This window comes from Rhipicephalus sanguineus, chromosome 9 (assembly GCF_013339695.2).
Source record: "Rhipicephalus sanguineus isolate Rsan-2018 chromosome 9, BIME_Rsan_1.4, whole genome shotgun sequence".
Taxonomy (NCBI): Eukaryota; Metazoa; Arthropoda; class Arachnida; order Ixodida; family Ixodidae; genus Rhipicephalus; species Rhipicephalus sanguineus.
This window is the reverse complement of record NC_051184.2, coordinates 28030808-28050447: the sequence shown is the minus strand read 5'-3', so window position 1 is coordinate 28050447 and position 19640 is coordinate 28030808. Positions and strand designations below refer to the sequence as shown.

Genomic DNA, 19640 nt, shown 5'->3' with positions numbered 1-19640 from the left:
TCTCCTTACTTGAACCTGTCCTGCACAGATAAAGACAAAGTTAGCGCTCTAATCCGCATGGCTACCAAAGCAGCGCTTAATCTCCCCAAAAATACTAGCACGGCTCCTAAAACTCGGAACGCACAACACAATAGAAGAACTGACAGATGCACATATACAATCGCAGTACCTTCGCCTGGCTGGGTCCGAAACAGGACGGCATATACTGGATTCGCTTGGAATCCGTATTTCAGCACATACTTCAGAATTAGTCTCGCTCCCTCGTGCCATGCGCGCCGCGCTTATCATCAAACCTCTCCCTAGGAACGTTCATCCAGAATACCACCAATCCCGCCGCGTCGCGCGAGCAGTAACTCCGCGTAAGGAATATGGCACTTTAGAGGATGTGCGCTGGGTAGATGCCGCGTGTCCCGCAGTATCAACCCATCATGACCCGAAAGACGTGGCTTTGATCCCGGCAGCGGCGGTCGCACTTTGGGGAAGCTTTCAGGGAGGTCCGCGCACTTAGATTTAGAACCACGTGTGGTCGAAATTATCGGGAGCCCTCCACTGCGGCGCCTCTCATAGCCAGAGTCGCTTTGGGACGTTAAATCCCATAAAACAATCAACCTTTTCTTGTTTAAAGCAAAAGCTTTTAAACGCACGAGAAACGAGGACAAAAGAACTAAGAACGTGACTGTCCTCGTTTTTCGTGGGCTTAAAAGCTTTTCCATTAAACATGAATGTTCACCAACTAGCCTATCTCGCCGTCTTGTTGCTACCTTTTCTGTTATCCGAGTTTTTCTTTTCCTTTTTTTTTCATTTCTCTTTGCTTGACGACTGCAGAAATGACAAGATAAACCCGTTCATACTTTCAGACTTGACTGTGACTTTCACCAAAGCCGCGGGAATCGATTTCCCCGACTTCGTGGTTTGCAGCAGAACGCCACATAGCGTTTCAAAGCGAGCCCGTGCGGCACACTTCCTTTAAATGACATTAATCATCGCACTGCAGGACGGAGGCCTTTCCGGCCAAAGATCACCAATTTATGCAGTCTTGCGCGAGATTCCATTTTGTGCCCGCGAACTTCTTAAGGAGATCATGACACCCAATCTTCGATTATAATCTGCGTTATGTTGGTTAATCCTTGCGCGTTCACAAACAAGCTGGCGAAATTGTAGCGCATAATTTGTAATTGAGTATTTTTATAAACAGGCGAGCAGCCTAGGAGTCGGGCAACACTGACGCACTCGCGCGAGCTATACGCACTATACGCGGCCGTGACGTAACCAGCTGCTTGCTTTACGAGCGTCTGCGTTCCGGCGAACGATTTGGTTCCGTGGTCAGCTGCGCGTGCAACGTAGCTATTTCAGCTTTTTTCAGCTTGGCATTCAAATTGAACAATTCACCGCGGCTGACACTTTGACGGAAGACGACGACTCCGCTCAGTGCAGCACAAGACGTCACACACGCCATGACAAAATGGCGGTCGCCGGCGGTGGGCTGGGTTTATTGTAGGCGACATAGGGCTCATTTTGCCCTAAAATATTCCTTTGTAGTCCATTTTTCATACACGTGCAGGCACAATAGACCCACTGCATCTACTTTTCGCTGGAAACCGCAAATTGTTGGGTGGCCGTGCCGTGGCCCCTTTAATTTTATCACCCCTCCTAAGTTCCTGTCCTCCTCGACTTCGTTCTCATTCCTTCATTTCCTTGCTCAAACTGACCAACCGTTATATGCATAGGCGTACGCACGGGGGGCAGGGTGGGACGCCCCCCCCCCCCCCCCTAATCACCTGATAGCGGGGGGGGGGGCGAAATCTGCCCCAGACATTGACTTAGTAGGGTTGTGGGGGAGTGAATAAAGAACTAAAACAAAATGATGATGATTATTATGCTCGAAGTTATGACGACGAAGTTCTGCAACGCGTACAAGACAAGGTCGAGACGAGACACGTGAAAACAGGACAGCGCTCGTTCCGATTTCTCGTTTCTCTTCTCGTACTTGTCTTGTTCGCTCTGCAGAATTTCTTTGCTGTGGACCAGCTGGCCAATCCCAAGAATAGTCTGATGTTGATGACGTTTTGCACCGAAAGTAATAGTCATCACCAGCTTCGCTGTCCCACGGTTTTCACGGCCTGGAACTGGCTGAATTTTTTTTTTAGTTCGTGCTGTCAACTATAATATTTGCTACCACTGTCTTCCGGTCTCATGATATCACGTCTATGTCGTCTTTCCGTTCCATCGCACGCTGCGTGGCCCTTAAAGGGGCACTGACACCAACGTTCGAAGGTGAGTTTACTCTGCCATACAGTATTCCTGCATACAGAGGCGCGGCTCTGACAAAGCGTGGAGCTCAGGAAATGCTAATAAGATACTTTATTTTGACGTTAAAAGGGCCCTGCAATACTTTTACAAGTAATCATCAAACGGCTTCATTAAAAGAGCTTATTGCCTTACGAATCGAATGCCGCAAAAATTTTTAGAATCCGTCATGTACGAGCGGAGTTACAGGGATTTGTCGTACGCTTCAAGCGATTTCTCTCTCCTCTCGTACCCGCGAGCGCCCTGAAAGCTACGCAGGCTGGGGGATGACAAGGAGGCGAGAAGATGCGTCCGTTCGTCAGCGCGTGGCTTACGTAAGCCGCACGTGGCTTACGAACGCGCGGCTTACTTTCAGTGTGATCGCTAGTGCGCGCGCGGGCACGTGGCGGCATCCTGCGCCGGCCGCGGTAACTATGCAGCTTACGATACTGAAATCAGCCAATGGTCGTGGACTTAGGGTTTGTGGCGCGGTCATTTGGTTTTATGGCATCATTTGTTGAGAGAAAAGCTAGCGATTATACATTCCAGGTCGCGTGCATGCTTGGCTGGAGTGTTCTCAGGAGCCTCGACTACCGATCGGTAGCGTCTTCTGGTCATGCTGAAAAAGTATTGCAGGACCTCTCCCCCCCCCCCCTTGAAAGTCCATTTTCGCAAGGGCACCCACCTACTGACATCGACACTAGTCTGACATGGACACAAATTTATCACAGTAAAACCAGGACATTGAAAAAAAAAAATGCACAGACACGTACATGCCAAACAACGTTCTCAAAGTAACAGCAAAACATAAATGATGCGTTGCACATACAATCGACAATTTAGGTTACACCGTGATAGTGTAAAAGAAAATGTCCGAAATACAAATAATAATGTTCCTAAACAAAATGACATTATTAAGGCGAAAGCCTTACACGCCTTATCAAAACTCGAAAAGTGACCGTCGGCAGCGGCGGCGTCAACACGAGTGATGCACAAAAAATCATCACTTGATGACGTCATCCCATGACGTCACAGGTCGCCAAGATTTGTAACGTGTCATGGCGTCATCGTGACTTCACACCACGTGATGTCGCGTGACGACGCCATCACAAGACATCGTCGCTTGTCAAAGGTGGGTCTTGTCGCGGGCGGAGGCACTGCAAACCTACGTTGCGTGCGGAAAGCTTTCGGTCGGGATTAATACATTCGGCTGAGAAGAAAAAGAAGGTGGCTTTCGCCCTCCAGTCGTCTTAAGCACAAATGCATAAGGAACGGTGTGACTTCTTCCACTTTCACTTACGTAACCAAAGCGTTCGTGTTATCTGAACGTAATTATGCCGTATAAAGCTAGCCAATGGCTCTTACGTAATCGTCTTCGACTGCCACGAACAGCTGCGTAGGAGCTGTATGAAAATAGAGGGATACCTCAGTACGGTGTCTGGGACGTCGCCTGCAAGACATGCGTACCTCGCATACACAGCTTGCGCATGTAGGAAGGTTGTTATGCAGATGCGGTTGACAGCAGCGTGACATTTTTCCGGCTGCAACTGCGTGAAGGTCGCCATCTTGTATGACTCCCGCAGCGCCGACACCATGTCGTCGCCTATATTATAAGCCAACAGAAACGTGTCACCGCACACTTATGCGCTTGTAATAACGCTCCTGCTAACAGCAGAACCTCGCTATAATTCGAACACTGATATAGCGAATTATCGGTTATAACAACTAAACGCAAACTTTGGTTGGTCAAGCTTCATTTCACTGCCATTTATTTCTTTTTATAACGAAGCCGAAAACGCGAGAGCGGCCGCGTTATCGGCTATAACGAAGAAATATTTGGTTCGCGCGAGGCTCGAAACTAAAGGTACCATAAAAAGCAAAATAAATATTGAAAGACAATTCACTACCACATTTCTTTCTAGATGTGGTTGTGCGTTGCTAGGAAAAGCCGCCAGTCAAAGATAACATCCTTCTTAAAACGGATGTTAACGCAGCATGTCTTGTCACGCAAACTTAGTTCTGTTATAATTTTACCTTCTCAAGTTCCATTCTATTTAGTTTGAATTACAGCAAGAAGACAGGTAAGGACACCTGGGTAAGGATTACCTCATTTATGGTGGGTTTAAAGCCTAGAATAATTCGTCTTGGTATCTTATAAGTTTCGCATCAGCCAGGTTGCGGATTTCTATCTCGTGTTACAATGAATATCGGATACAACAAACTAATCGATGGGGCGGTGCACATGTAGTAGAAGGTGTGTGTGTGTGTGTGTGTATGTACATAACTGCCAAAATGATTAGGGTGTATATGACGGCTGTAACACACTGCTCGATAAGGGCTGTGTGTCGCCTATCACACGAGCACACGAGATCTAGCACACGAGATTTCTAGCGGTTGTGTCTTTTCCATGCATGGAAGTGTGCAATTCATATGCACATAAAAATACACTCTGCGCAGAGTCTGCGGCCATCGAGGATGTGTTGCAGTGCCTGGCCCGGGGCATGCGCCTCTACAAGGTGCGCTCCGTCAAAAAGGTATACCGTCGCCGCTACCAGCTACTCTTGGAGAACATGCACCTCGTGTACAGACGCTCCAGGAAGCCCTTCTTTGTCGCCAGGAAGCCGAACGGTCAGTCTAGTGCACACGAGATTTCTAGCGCTTTTCTATATATAAAGAAATTGTGGCAGCTACGCACTATAGTGGTGCGAAAACTGACGAAGCAGCGGGGCTGGTTGTGTTGCCTTCCCCTCCCCCTCACCTCTCTCTTTCTTTCTCTTTCTCTCTGTACTCGTTCTCCTCTCCTCCTATCCCTCATCCTCACATATGTCCTCCCCCTAACTCTCCTTTCCAACCCCCTTGTTATACTATACTATACAAGGCTATGCTATGTTCTACTAGCGTGCCTGGATAGCCGAGTATTTACGACGCTCTCCTTCAGATCATGGGGACGTGGGTTTGAATGCTGCCTTGCCAATGAATTTTTTTCGCCAAGAATTTCGCACATGCTGAGTCTAACAAGGCTGGGCAGTTCCTTGTCTGCGCCGGATGGACTAACGAAAAGCTTAACAGCTGTGCTGTAAGGAGTTTGGAGTAGTGAACAAAATCTGTGCCTTGCCTTCCCCTCGCCCTCTCTGCTTTTCTAGGCATTGCCTTTCCAGACATTGCTGTCCATGATCACTTTACTGCCGACCAGATCACATGCAGAAAATGTATTTTTTTTCTTGAAAAAAAAAGTAGGTACAACACATCTATTTCCAATCTACGTGAACTGAAGCTTTTGCGAGGCCAGTAATACTATGCAATGGCTCACCCTCTGTGTAACATTCTGCAACGTTTGCTTACGTGGTTACCTGAACGGCTTAAGCATAGGCCACTTCTCGTAAATTAACACATGTTCGCAAGCAAAACCGTGCGCGTTTGCTGCTATAAATGTATAAAACGCACTTCCAATGGAATTTATATATATGCCCAACTGTCTCACGTACGCAGTGGACATCTTTGAGGTCGAGGAGGTGCGCCAGGGCTGGAAGACAGACGTGTTCAACGGCGTCGAGCGCAAGTACCAGCGTGGCTCTCGCTCGCATTACCTTCCTTTCAGCGTTGACATGAGGGAGGACCGCTGTTTCTCGCTCATTCTGTCACCTAAGCACGAGACTCTCGACTTGGTTGCCCGCACCCCAAATGAGTGCGAGCTATGGGTGCGCGGTCTGCGCCACCTGGTGGCCAACTGCAAGAACACACGCAGGGACCAAGAGTACGAGAGGTGCGTCAATTCCCAGAGTGTGGTGTCGCACACCTCTCTGATTTTGCGACGTCCATCCGCGAACTGAAAAAAACTGATGTGACCTCCTCAGAGTGAGCGATAACGTCACATAATGGCGTCCTCATGTCATGTCACAGATCATCAAAATTTATGACAGGATGTGACCAAGAGTACGAGAGGTGTGTGGATTCCCATAGAGCGGTGTCACTTTATTCTTACTGCGGAGGTGTAACTAGCATGCCTCTGATTTTGCAGCGTCCGTCCACAAACTGAAAATGAACCCACATGACCTCCTTCAAGTGAGCAATGACGTCATATAACGGCGTCATCATGTGACGTCACAGGCTAAAATTTATGACATGGCGTCATCGCTCACTCGGAGGTGGTCACGTCGGTTCTTTTTCTGTTCGCGGATAAGCACCTCAAAATCAAAGAGGTGTGCTATTTAAAGCTCCACAGTAATAATAGAGCTAATTGCATCCTGGATCGCCCCACCTTTGAACAATTGACAATGTCACTTAATGATGTCATCATGTGACGTCGTAGCTTAGCAAAATCTATGACAACATGATGTCATTGTGACGTCACCAATTGCCATCTTCGATGGCCGGGTCAAAGGTGGGCCGATCCTAGAGATTGTGCGAGGTGCAGAAAGCCTTATTGGAGTGGTACACGTGTTTTGTACGTGTTTTGCCACATCATTCAAGTCTAGGCTGTGCGTTGGCGCGGTTGTGCATGGCAAGTATTGGTTGACCGCGCATTGTGAGAACGCCTGAGGAGCAGTGTAATTACGGAGAACGCCAACGAGAACAGATACGGGAAGCATGCCCACCAGCACTGCTGGTCTCCCAATTTTCAAGGAGTGGAATCGTTTCAACTTTTTTCTCTTTAATTATGATACCAACTATAGGGGCTCTCCAAGTGAAAATTTGCCATCGACGTTGATATGGTGGTCCATGTAAAGTTCAGCGAGGCAAGATAGCAAGAAGATGCTATCTCATCCTGCGTGCAGTGCACTGTGGGATTGAGGGAGGTGCAGTTGTGGAGGGAGAGGGCGAGCACACGCTGGCGGAAGAAGAGGAGGTGTATGGATTAGATGCAAGTGCGCCATAGCATAGCGAAAGTGCGCGCGCCTTTGATAGAGACAGCGGGGGGGGGGGGGGGTGACAAGACTTTCCTTTTTTAGTTTATGTGTCTCCTCTGTTGTGCAGCAGCCATAGTCGCAGTCGTTTCTTATGTAGTCACTTTGCATAATGCATAGTTGTTAATCATTGCAAACATCATGTCCCCACTGTGTTGACCCCCAGAGCGCTTTCTCCTTTGAAGGCATTTAATACTTGGGCAGACTCGACGTGAGCATTAACATCTTTATATAGTTTGATAAGTAAACTACTACTAATAACAATACGATTTACTCCACAAGGTTCACAATGATAGATTCCTAAAGAGCAATCAGTTGTCCACAGAACTCATCTTAGAGTGCTGCATAATTTAAATTTCAAACGCCGGCATTTGGGGGTACTGAATAAGAAATATGCTACCACATATGCGGCTGCTAATGTTTTACACATTTCCATGCTTTTTTGTTTGTTTTAAGTACATTCATCATTAAGCTGCATTGTTCTCATTGTCAGGTGGCTACGGGACCAGTTTCAGAAAGCGGATGTCAACAAGAGTGGCTCTCTGAACTTCCAAGAATGTCAGGGTCTTCTCAAGCAACTCAACATCACCATGGACAAACGTCACTGCCAAGCTCTCTTCCATGTGAGCAGTTATGTTTGCATAGTCTTTTCCTAGTGCCCTGACTCCTTGAGTGGTGCTGTGGTATGTCATTGTGACCATCGATATCCATCACAAACTGTAAGAATCTGTTATGAATGAATTCTTCACCTAAACTTTTCAAATGAATGCAGTGGATTTTGAGGTATATCGTTGCATTTAGGCTAAAATATGTTAGCACCTCAATCCATGCCGTTAAGTTCCTCGAAAAGCTTGCAATACATGCTGCACGCTTCACATTGTGACTCTTTTAATGCAGCTTGATTCACGTTAACTTCTTAGTGGATATGCATTTCATGAAAAAACTTCTCTATTGTAAATTTACGAAACCGTTGCGCAGGCTCGTGATAACCTGTAAGATTCGTTATAGCATTGTGTTTGCATCACTTGTACCAATTCTAGCTTTTGCAAGATTTACCCGACATGCAACTCCTGAACGCAGGCTGCCAATTTCAAGAAGCACAAAGTAAACGGAGAAGACGTGCTGGACCGAGACGAGTTTGTAGCCTTTTACCACAGCCTTCTGTCACGGCCCGATGTAGATGCCATCTTTAAAACGTGAGGCTTACGTCATTTTCGTATACATTTCTGATAGCTGGTATAAAACTTTAAGGTGATGCAGTCAGTAAATAAATTTTTAAACAAAACACACCGTGTTGCAACTTGCAGTGCGACAAGTGGCAAACAAGCTTACGAAATGGCATGATGAAAATGAAAATTCAGCAAGTTACAAAGGGTCTGTTTTAATCAGGTTGTCAAACTGGACAAAAATACTAGTTCTGTTTACGTACATGCAGTGAGCATGAATTTGAATCCAGTTCTACAACTTTTCTACAACATTCTGCAATTCATGCAACAGTTTCCAAATTGTCTTGCAAGGTGAACTGTAATCTTTTTCTAGGCAGCACAGTGTTGCATGGTGCCGTATCAGCCTGTGCGCCCGTGAAACCTTTAACATATGGAGGGAGAGACCAATTTCCTGGAATGTGGGGGAGAACAACTGATTGTTCTGCATAAAAATCAGTAGTTAGGGCACTTTAGCTTTATACATCTAGCTGGCGTCAGGCATAGACATAAAGAGGACCATGTTAGGTAGTTGCATCATTAGTGTGTGCAATACCAGGTGGTGCACCTCGACATGTTTGACCATGATTTCTCCTCCTGGACCTCCCCATTTTTGTTCTCATCGCCACAAAAGCTTAGCTCGGGAATTACCAAAGAAAATAACTCACAGACATTGAGGTGTGTGGATTTAAGAACATAAAATTCCACAGTACTAACTAAATGATGTCATGAGGTTTCATTTTTTTTCACAAATTGCCCATTGCAGTTTAGTCAATAACATCGCAAATCTATAACAAGAAGTTTTAAAGACATTGAGAGCACTCACTATTACTGGCCCTTGAGAGCGAAACATAAAGCATACGTTCAACAGTGTGAAATGCGGTGGCTCTGTCCTGTGCTACTCGAAAACGCTCGGCTGAAGCATGCGGCGCACGCTACTTGAATCCATTTTTCTCTTTGCCACTGTTGCAGTGTTTTATTGATAGCTTTCTTTAAAAGAATAAGCCATTGCAATGAAGCCAAGGAACCCTAGTTAGAATGAGGGCAGGTGATTTTCGCTCTGACATGCAGTTTACAAGTTGGCTGCACTATCGTGGGTAATTTTTCATGTGAATAGGAGAGACAGAGTTATGAACAGAAATTCTTATTGCCACACATTGTTACCTTAAGGGCAGCATATCTGACTTCACATGCATACGTTAAGGACGCTCTCCACAAAAAAAAAAAAAAAAAAAAAACTACGAAAGAATGAGCTTACTTACATACCTAGCAGTCAAATTACAAGTTTCATCAATTGCAAGGCTCATCAGAGTGTTTATACACTATGCAATTGAAACAATGTTTGCTGCATAGTGTAACCTAGACAACTGAGTTTATGAGTACAAGAGTCCCTGCGTAAGTGGCTGTGCTTACCAGCTAATGCATATCGTTTGTCTCCATTGTCAGATACTGCTCAGCTCCCCTGTCATATCTCTTTGAAGGGCGTGTGCGGACTGTATACTTATTTTGAAAAATCACGGACCTTGAAATTTTATTTTTTGATCAAGCACCTATGTTGGCCTGCATGCTTGACCCGTTTCTTGCCAAACCAGTAACACACCTGTTTATTTTGGTTCAGGTTCGGTTCAGGTTCAGACACATTCAAAGAATAATGGTTCGGGTTCAGCTGTGGCTGAAATTGCGGTACAGGTACTGTTTCCGGATCAGGTTCAGTTTGACAGCCTACTTTTAACATCCATGAAATGCCCATTTCTGTGGTCTAGAAAATGGCTTGTGTGTCATCTCCCACTCCTATCCAGGTTTGCTGGCCACAGCATGAACGTGATGGGTCCTGAACAGCTGTTAAAGTTCCTAACTCAGGAACAGAAGGTGTGGTGAGACTTCACTATCACTAGTATGTACATAGTGTGCAACTAAATTCATTTTTATTCTTTGGTTAGATGAATGTGTCCCTTGCCGATTGCAAGCGGATCATCGAGAAGTATGAAGTAGACAAGCACAAGCCACAAGGCTTCCTTGGAATTGCAGGTATACAGCATTTGTCATATCGCAAATCCCTTTCAGCATAAAAATTCTGAGCTTATAAATACAAAAAACCTTATGCGATTATGAAGAACACCAGAGCGGGGCGCTCCAGAATAATTTTGACCAGCTGGGTATAATAATAGCATACACATGCATCTTTTTTTTCATTTCATCTACATCACAATGTGGCCACCATCGCTGGCATCAAGCCTGCAATCTTAACCTCCGCAACACAATGCAATAACTGCTAAGCAACCAATGCATGCATTTTTCAGCATATGAACACGCGGCATAAAAGCAAGTGGTCACATCAGGATCAAACAATGTCGTGCATTGTACATAAGTTGTAATACAACTTCAGATGTGCCAGACACAACTGTATTAAGCTTAGAATGAAATCTTTGGTCGCTTTGAGGCAGGGGTACAAACAAAAATGTACTTCAAACAAAAATGTACTTCAAACAAAAATGAGTGTAAAAGGCACTCTTTTTCTGCGGTGCGCAGGTTTTCGTGAGATGCTTCTTTCAGAGGAGCACGACATATTTGACGCCAAGCACCGGCAAGTCTGCCAGGACATGAACCAGCCACTGAATCACTACTACATAGCGTCGTCCCACAACACGTGAGGAGTTCTTCTTTGTGCTGCAAGATTTTTCTCTGTCACACTATTTTGCTGGATTGCTGATTGAACATGCACCACTTGAGGTGGGCATTCCTTTCCCAATCTCCGGTGCATATACTTGATTTTACTTAAAAATGATCTGTTTCTCTTTGAAGAGTTTTGAGGTCTCAAAAATGCACCTGCTGCCTTTCAAAGCAGTCAGTGAGCACATCTGAAACTGCTATACAGCGTGGTAACTTGCATATTGCCTTGAGTCGCATGCAGTGTACCCTATCGCGTTTCTTCACTAACAGGTTAACAGCATCATGCAGTTTTACACCCAATTAAATAATAACAGAGTGCCATTAGTCTGCAAGTGGGAACACATGGTGAGTAATTTCTCTGCCATGAACTGCTATGATTGCTTTGGGGTTGTGGTTGAAAATGTTTTTAATGTTTTGGCAACAAGCATGCCTCCAACTTCTCTGCATTAATTTGCTATATGAATGAAAGCATGCTTGCTAACACATAGTCATAATCAGATATGATGCAGACCCAAGAACTGCTTGCTACAAGGCAAAAATATGTGCTGAACCATTTTTCAATACCACACTGGTACTATCTTCACCTTCAGTGGCAATCATTTGAATCCTTGAGTGCTTTGAGATGTCATGTTCCACAATTTCTCACATGCTTGTCCTGCTCACAATTATTGCAGAAGCTGGGCAGTCTATTTACCTTCCTAACTCTGTACATTGTGACAATAACAGTTTACACTTCACCCTTTGCCATTCTGTAATGCACAGGTACCTAGTCCAGGGACAGCTTGTTGGCAGCAGTAGCGTCGAGGGCTACATCAGGGCACTGAAGAAAGGATGCCGCTGCCTGGAGCGTGAGTTACATCCATTCCGAGTTTCTTGAGCTCAAAGAATCCCTTCCTTGACACTTAGCTGCCTCCGCAGATGTCGCGCCCTCTGATGCTTGGTTTCAGCTTTATATCTCAGGAACTTTTCTGTATTTTATTCTGAAATTTTGCATGCTCAATAAGAATGTCATTGGCCTTCACCTTGTGTGATTTTGACTTTGTAACTTTTGTTACTATTTTTTAATTAAATACCAAATTTTGTACTGGGGCATAAAATATGGCGCTTTTAACTGGGTAATTAATTTTGTTATTTTATACTGGGGTATAAAAGTAAATGTACCTTGTCTCAGAAACAGAAAACAGCATGACCGTGAAATCTGGCACGCTAATTCCACATAGTAAGTGGCAATAACCCCTAGCTCTAAAAATGGGTTGGTGCATTTAACTCGCAAGAAAAAAAATATTGTTCTCGCATGTCATGTGCTGTAAGAGAGACTTTTAATAACTTTTTTTCTTAATTACAACTCGCACAATTTTTCAAAGTTTTAGGTTCAGACTGTTTGGAAGGGATTTAGTATAATATGAGAAAATTTCAGCGCAATCGGTCAGATAGCTTTCCAGAAAAGGTACGTCAAGCTTTGAAAATTGAAAAAAAAAAAAACTGATTGTGAGAAAAACGCGCCTTTATGTTTCAAAACACGTGCGGACAGTGCTCACGACATAAATCAATGACTACACTGCAAAAGCATTACGGCTGGGTAAATATGCAATCAAAACTTATGAAACTGGCAGAAAATGAAGATATTTAACTGATATGGCCATATTTAATATTAAAAAATACATACATGCAGAAATGATGATAGAAAACAACATGTAAACAAGCCCTTGCATATGTCAGGAGGCGCTGTTTTTGGCACTATTTCAAAATGACTTCCAGTGCTCCTACGCGCTTGCCACTGCATTGTATTGCTCCTCAGAGTGTGGATTATTTTTTAGTAATGAAATAAAAAAAAAAGCGCTTTTTGGTTGATCTACCCTACCATACCCCTTTAATTCAGCAAATGACGATGAATATCGGGCTCAGGCACCTGCACAGCTGGGGGGGTCATGATTGCCGACGTCAGCTTGTCATATTAGGAGCAGACTTTATCAGCTATAAGTTTAATAAAGTCAACCGATCAGCCAAAAACACTGCTTCTGATGCACCAACAGTTACTTAAGCTGAAAGCCATTCCTGAATTCACCGTCATATATTGTTATCATGAGACGTCTCCTTTGTTCAAAAGAGCTCTTATTGCGCGTTTCTAGTGGATGTCTGGGATGGACCAGATAACGAGCCCATCGTTTACCATGGCTACACTCTCACCACCAAGATACTCTTCCGGGATGTCCTCGAATCGGTCAAGCTTTACGCCTTCAGAGAGTCGCAGTAAGTTCAATTTTTACATCCGGAAGTGTTCTATTCAGGAATGGAAATTCGCTGAAATGCAGCGACTGGCTAATCTTATCAGACAATCTTGTCAATTGCCAGTCTACCCTCCACGCAGGTACCCCGTGATCTTGTCCCTCGAGAACCACTGTACTCTTGAGCAGCAGAAAGCGATGGCCAAGCATCTAGTCGAAATACTGGGCTGTACGTACTTCCATACATTCTATCAGTTTATATCTAAAAATTTCAGTGTGACTAGTGCGCACTGTTTATACTGTACTGTGCCATTGTGCGTATTGTGCTTTGTGATAACTGATAAGGTACATTGGCTCTCTCTCTATGTGCTAGGATGAATTACAGTAATGAAAGCAGAAAATTTCAGTTCTACGTTAAAAGCCAAAGTAAAAGTTCACGGAGACGTTTCCACGTGAAGGAGGCTGCTTTTCATTCCAGATAGAATGGGTAATCATCATATACACTCAAACCTCGATACAACGAACACGGATATAACGAATTATCGGTTATAACGAAGTAAATGAATAATAGTCTTAGATAGTGTTACAAATGCACTTTTATAACGAATTTTTGGATATAACAAACTTATTAAAGTGTCAGATGAGACTTTGTTATAATGAGGCTTGAGTGTAGTACTTCGATTTAGATGTCCATTAAGAAACATATTTGGTAAATGATAATAAAGTCAAACTGAATAAATTTCAGATGGTCAAAAGTCGTATAGCCCATCTACTATTCTCTAATGTTGCCACACATCTTCATTTTTGCAGCTTTAGAACATTAAAAATCATTTATCTGACAGTCATCACACTGTTGCTGCAAAAGTCTTCGTTGTAATTACTTGTGGGAAGGTCGGTTTATGGTAAAAAAGTATGTTGAGGCTTACCAAGTAATCCATAGTCAGACCTCGATGGCTTGGAGCTCATGCAGGCATAGCTATTGCTGCCTGTTGCATGGCATGTGGTTCTTCCGCAGAATACGCAGATTTCATTCTGTAAGAGTTTGGATGAAAATATAAGTTAAAGCTCTGACTTTCATTTTTGTTGTTTCAGCTTTATTGTACAAGAAGCCAATCGGTGACAAAGAAACGGCAATGCCACCACCCTCAGCGCTGCTGAATAAAGTTCTCATTAAGGTAACATGCCCATGCAAGTATATACCACTTCATAAGAGTGCACAGCTGTTTTGCTTCAGATATGTAGGAATGGAGGCATTTTAGAGAAGTGTAAATTCATAAACATGCAAATATAATCAGGTAATAGCATAATTATTCCATCTGAATTTGTAGTTTAGCACTAGCGCAGACTCGGAGCTTGTGCGTCGATCCTTAGCATCAATTGACTTCCATGTGCCTTAGCGAGGTGCCGCTATGCGATCGCTCAATGAAGACATTAGCGGTGGAGTCATAACTATAAGGTAACATATAATTTTGATCAACAACTGGAGATAGTCGGTTTAGAAAACACTGACTGACATGTTTATATTTGAAAATGCATGACTAATTTGGAACACGATAACTTCACCACTTGTCATATAGCTGTTATGTTTTTGACTCCCTTAATCAATATATTAATGACTCTTTTAATCAGTGTTTTAATCTACACCACTTTCTTAAATGGGCAGACATATATCGTGTGTACTGTGGTGCTATGTTGAGCATCTGCACTATTGGTTGTGGCTAATGTGTGCAAAATACCTCTAATGCAAGCAGACCTGTTAATGCAAAACCATGTGATATTCAACAATTTTTTTTCTGGAGGTCTAACACCATTAGCGCATCAAGGATGTCAAATACAAGCACTTATGCACCTAATGAAACTGTACTTCATTACTTATTGCATGCTTTGATACTGACCATTGCTATACACAATAAAGGTAAACTTAACATGTAGTATTGACATAGAGAAAGTTAGAAAGTAAAGCTATCACTGCCACTACATGCCTGACACCTCTTACAAATACTGTTTGTTATAGTTCATGCCATACCCACATTCATGACTGTACTGTGCTTTTTGGCAATGTGCCGCTGTATTGTGAAGTCCATAGTGCCCGTTCTATTGCAACACTTGTTATCGTTCCCATGTTTGTCCATTTTCCAAGATTGTTGTGAAAGTGTTGCTTGATGTCGTGTCTCATGTCCCTTGTGTATTTCAGGGCAAGAAGCTAAACAAAGACCTCTCCTTGGATGAGGATGAGTATAGCGACGATGAAGGCACTGCAGCCAAAGTAAAATAATGCACAATCTCTATTTAGCAGCTGCATGAATCTTATGTCATCATGAGGCATTGGTTGACTCACTTCGTTACACGTATTGATTGTCACTAGCAGAAATAACTGTGTTTGCTACGTAATTATCTGTCTACAAACTTCATTTATCGCTTAGCGTTAAATGCACACAAATCCACATATGTTGAAGGGGTCATGAACCACCCATCAGGTTTGGTGAGACAACACATCCTGCCAAATGTTGCAGTCGTGCGTGGAAAGGAGAGCTTACAAGTGGAGCGCGAAGTTGCCGTTTTCCCAGGCGGCCACTTTTCATACAGAGGCCCATCCTCGCACACCTCGGAGCTGCCGGCGCACTCCTTTTGATGTCGAACATCGAGCAGTATGCCATTGGTTGATAACTGGCGTAAATCAAGAGCGGTGTTTGGATCACATGCACTTTTTGCCACGGGGTGAAACTCTGTGCCAGTGCTACACTTCATATTCTGCTGAATTTCCCAGCAAGCCATACTCACACGCAGGATTCAAAAGAGGGAGAGCAATCGCATTTCATCATGCGCCGAGAGTCAAGGCGAACGCCGACGTAACTTCTTTCCCCCGTGCCATCCCTCCCTCTGTAGCTCCCAGTGTGCTCGTCGGGAAGAGAAGAGAGAAAGCACTTGAAGTGCAAAACAAACACCTGTAACTTTGCTCGTTATTGACGGATTAAAGACATTTTTGCAGCAATCGATTTGTGAGGCAATAACCCCCAATACTGATCTCATTGGATCATTTCTTGGCAAAGTGGTTCATGACCCTTTTGACAAGTGCCTCTTGTAAAAAACTGGAAAGAATACAAAAAATTTGAAGGCTTTGTTTGTAAATCTTTTAAATGAACTGCTTCGTGTGCTTTTGGCCACTCTTCTGACGTTTCTGATGCTTTCTGTATGGTATGCTGCACGCTTGCACTGTTCTTTCATTTGAGTCCAGTTAAGAAACTCGTCAAAATGCTCTACGAAATAAGGCTGAAACAAGCTAGCAAATCTAACACAGGTTATCATGTAGATATTATTCACACTTGCTTTGTTGGACGTGCTATACAAATCCCATTTCGGTCTGTCTTATTTCTTTCGCCTGTTGAATTGAATTGAGTTTATTCACAACAAGGTTGCGAGGATGACCAGGCAAAAAACTGCATTGAGCAGCTTGAGGGGAACCTGGCCACCTCATACACTGGGCGGCTTCACAGCGGTCAAACAGAAACACATGGTATACATATAATGCATGAACTAACTAAAACGGTAAAAACAGTAATCATCCACGGTCAGAATAAATAAACAAGGTTATTCTGGAATCATTTGAAAAAAAGGGGAAGAAAATAGGCGAAGTGATGAAGACAGAGGAAAAAAAACAACAAATGAACCCATGGCAGCACAAGCAATCACATAAATAGTACATCGCGTAGCCTTTTTAGCGACAGAGTAGATACATTGAGACCATTTTCTTTGTTGCATTGCTTTAATGCTTAGACCTCGCATGGAGCTGTCCTAGCCAAGGAGCTTTCGGACTGTGTCAACTACTGCAAGGCAACACATTTCAAGTCATTCGAAGAGGCCGAAAAGTGTGAGTATAAGTGTTATCCATTGTGCTCACTTTACCATAATTAAGGCAAAAGCCTTAAATGCTTCGTCAAACACAAAATTTGATTGTCAGCATCGGCGACCCGCAGCGTCGGGGATGAGTGATGCAAAAAATCATCATCACGTGATGACGTCACCATATGATGTCACGATGAAGTCACAAATCGCCAAAATTTGTGACGGCATAGTGACGTCATGCGACTTCACGTCACATGACGACGTCATCACATGACATCGTAGCTTGGTGAAATGTGGTGCGATTACGGAGGCAATGCAAAACAAGGTGAAGTGCCTCCGATTTTGGAGGCAGTGCAAAACCACGTTACATGCTGAAAGGTTTCGAAGGCTGGCGGGCGCAGGATCAGTATATCGACTGAGAAGAAAAGGAAGATTGCTTTCGCCTTCGAGTCATCTTTAGTGAATGCATAAAGGGACCCTGTGAGTTTTTTACAGTATGATATGCAATATTACTGACCCACAAGTCTGAGTACTACACGATCCTCTTTCTCATGATGCAGAAATAATAAATTTCTTGTTGTGAGCACAGTATATACATATGCATCTGACGGTGCAGCTTGACAAATGGAGGGAAAATGGGGGTGCTTGAATAGGCCATATTCACACATTCGCACGATTCTAGCACACCCCCTATTGTAACGTGCAGGTAATTGTACATTAGGAAAGCTGAAAAAAAATAAATTGGTGGAGATTTCACTTTTGAGCCCAATTGTATGTAATGCACACACAAATTTGAGGGCTACAATTAGCAAAAAAAATGTGCGTTAGAATCATGCAAATATGGTTTGTGGAAAGGCATATAAACACATGGCATACATGCACCATGTTGCTTTCATGCTAAAGTTTCTCCTCTTGTGGATTTATTCATTTAGATTGTACTGCCGAAGGATTTTTTTTATCACAATGAAATCACAGATACCTTGTTTTATTGACTAAACTTTCGTTGGTCATGAACAAGCTTTGAAAATTAAATGACAGATATTTGCAAAAAGCCAGATACCAACCTCTTTGGTAACGAAAGGAGTGGAATTTTTGTTTTTTAACCTTTATCGCTAGAACATCTCCATTAACAGTGTCAATAGGCCATGAATATATAAAGCATGAACTATAGCACACTGCTCACGGTACACGGATGATCTACAGTGGCTGCTGCTATATGCTCTTGCCCAACCTGACAGTCGACCATCGTCCGAGCTCTTCTTGCAACGGCAGGGCATTTGAACATTAGTGGACTACCTAGGAAGTGCAGGATTGTTTAAGAAGTGCAGAGTACACAGCTCATTATGCTTGTCTAGAGTGCTGGAGCGACGCATTCCGGACTGCATAAATGGCACATACGGAGAAAGCATGCTTTGAGATAGCCCAAATTTATGCATTCACTGCCACTAATGATACATGATTAAATGTGGGCTACCTCAAACCGTACATAGTCGGCAGACCTCGCCAGTGCAATCTGGAACGCGCCGCTTTACCATTCTAAGCAAGCGTGTTGGTCTCCATACCTGTTCAGTTTACCTCAGGCAAGCCTTTCCAGTGTTTTTCCCATTCATGTTTTCTTTCTCTCTCACTGTCTTAGTTCAGAAGCACCTTGTTTTACAAATTTATCAATTTGTATACTTTACTTGATCAGGGCACTTCAATGAAATGGCCTCCTTCAGTGAAGTCAAGGCCAGCAAGATCTCATCGACTCCCGAGGGTGCTCAGTGTTTTGTTCGCCACAACAGCAAGCATCTCTCCAGGATATACCCCAAGGGAACCAGGACAGACTCGAGCAACTACGACCCCATTAAATTCTGGAATGTCGGCTGCCAGATTGGTGCGTTTCTCGGCTTCAACTTTCTTTCACTAGAGCAACTGTCCGCATCAGTACAAAGGCATTGGTGATCCGTTCTAATTCACACTATGTTGGATATCGCAACAAGCCTTACTGCTAGGTCACGTGAAGGCCATTGACATATTATTTATTTAGTTATTCAAAGTATCCTCGGCATAAATATATATTATAGAGGGGAGAGGCAGTATAAAAAGAGTTCAAGTAAGATTACTATACCGGAAAAGAATTAATTTCAGTAAAGTACATAAAGTATGTTGTAAACATCGAAAAAATACTGTTAGTTCACCATAAAACAACATGTTAGTTCATGTTAGTTCACCATAGAACAACAACAGATTGCCCTTTTGAATGCACAAGCCAAGGGATGGTATATCGATACATACATACATATAATTTGCAAATATCAAACTTTTACAAAAACAATAAAGTCACATGAAACCTGTTGTGATTAATGAATCATGATTAAATGTAGTTAAATAAAGCAGTTTTAAATGGAGCATGGTTACATAGGCTAACTATAGATGCCGGCAGACCGTTCCATACGTTGCTTGTTTTGGGTAAAAATGATGCTTGCAACGCAATTAGACTTTGATATTTTGTCCAGGAATCCTCCTGT

The 19640-nt window shown here is 43.4% G+C and overlaps 1 protein-coding gene across 1 annotated transcript in view; it reads left to right on the top strand.

Annotated features, from left to right (window-relative positions):
• LOC119404856 (1-phosphatidylinositol 4,5-bisphosphate phosphodiesterase delta-4-like) overlaps positions 1–19640 on the top strand; it is a 43334-nt gene that overhangs the window by 16130 nt on the left and 7564 nt on the right. The window contains 14 exon segments of the mRNA XM_037671535.2: positions 4744–4914; positions 5776–6049; positions 7684–7813; positions 8271–8386; positions 10192–10261; positions 10333–10420; positions 10922–11039; positions 11825–11910; positions 13192–13312; positions 13431–13516; positions 14380–14462; positions 15482–15553; positions 17062–17155; positions 18821–19006. Coding sequence (XP_037527463.1) covers positions 4744–4914; positions 5776–6049; positions 7684–7813; positions 8271–8386; positions 10192–10261; positions 10333–10420; positions 10922–11039; positions 11825–11910; positions 13192–13312; positions 13431–13516; positions 14380–14462; positions 15482–15553; positions 17062–17155; positions 18821–19006 — 1695 coding nt within the window.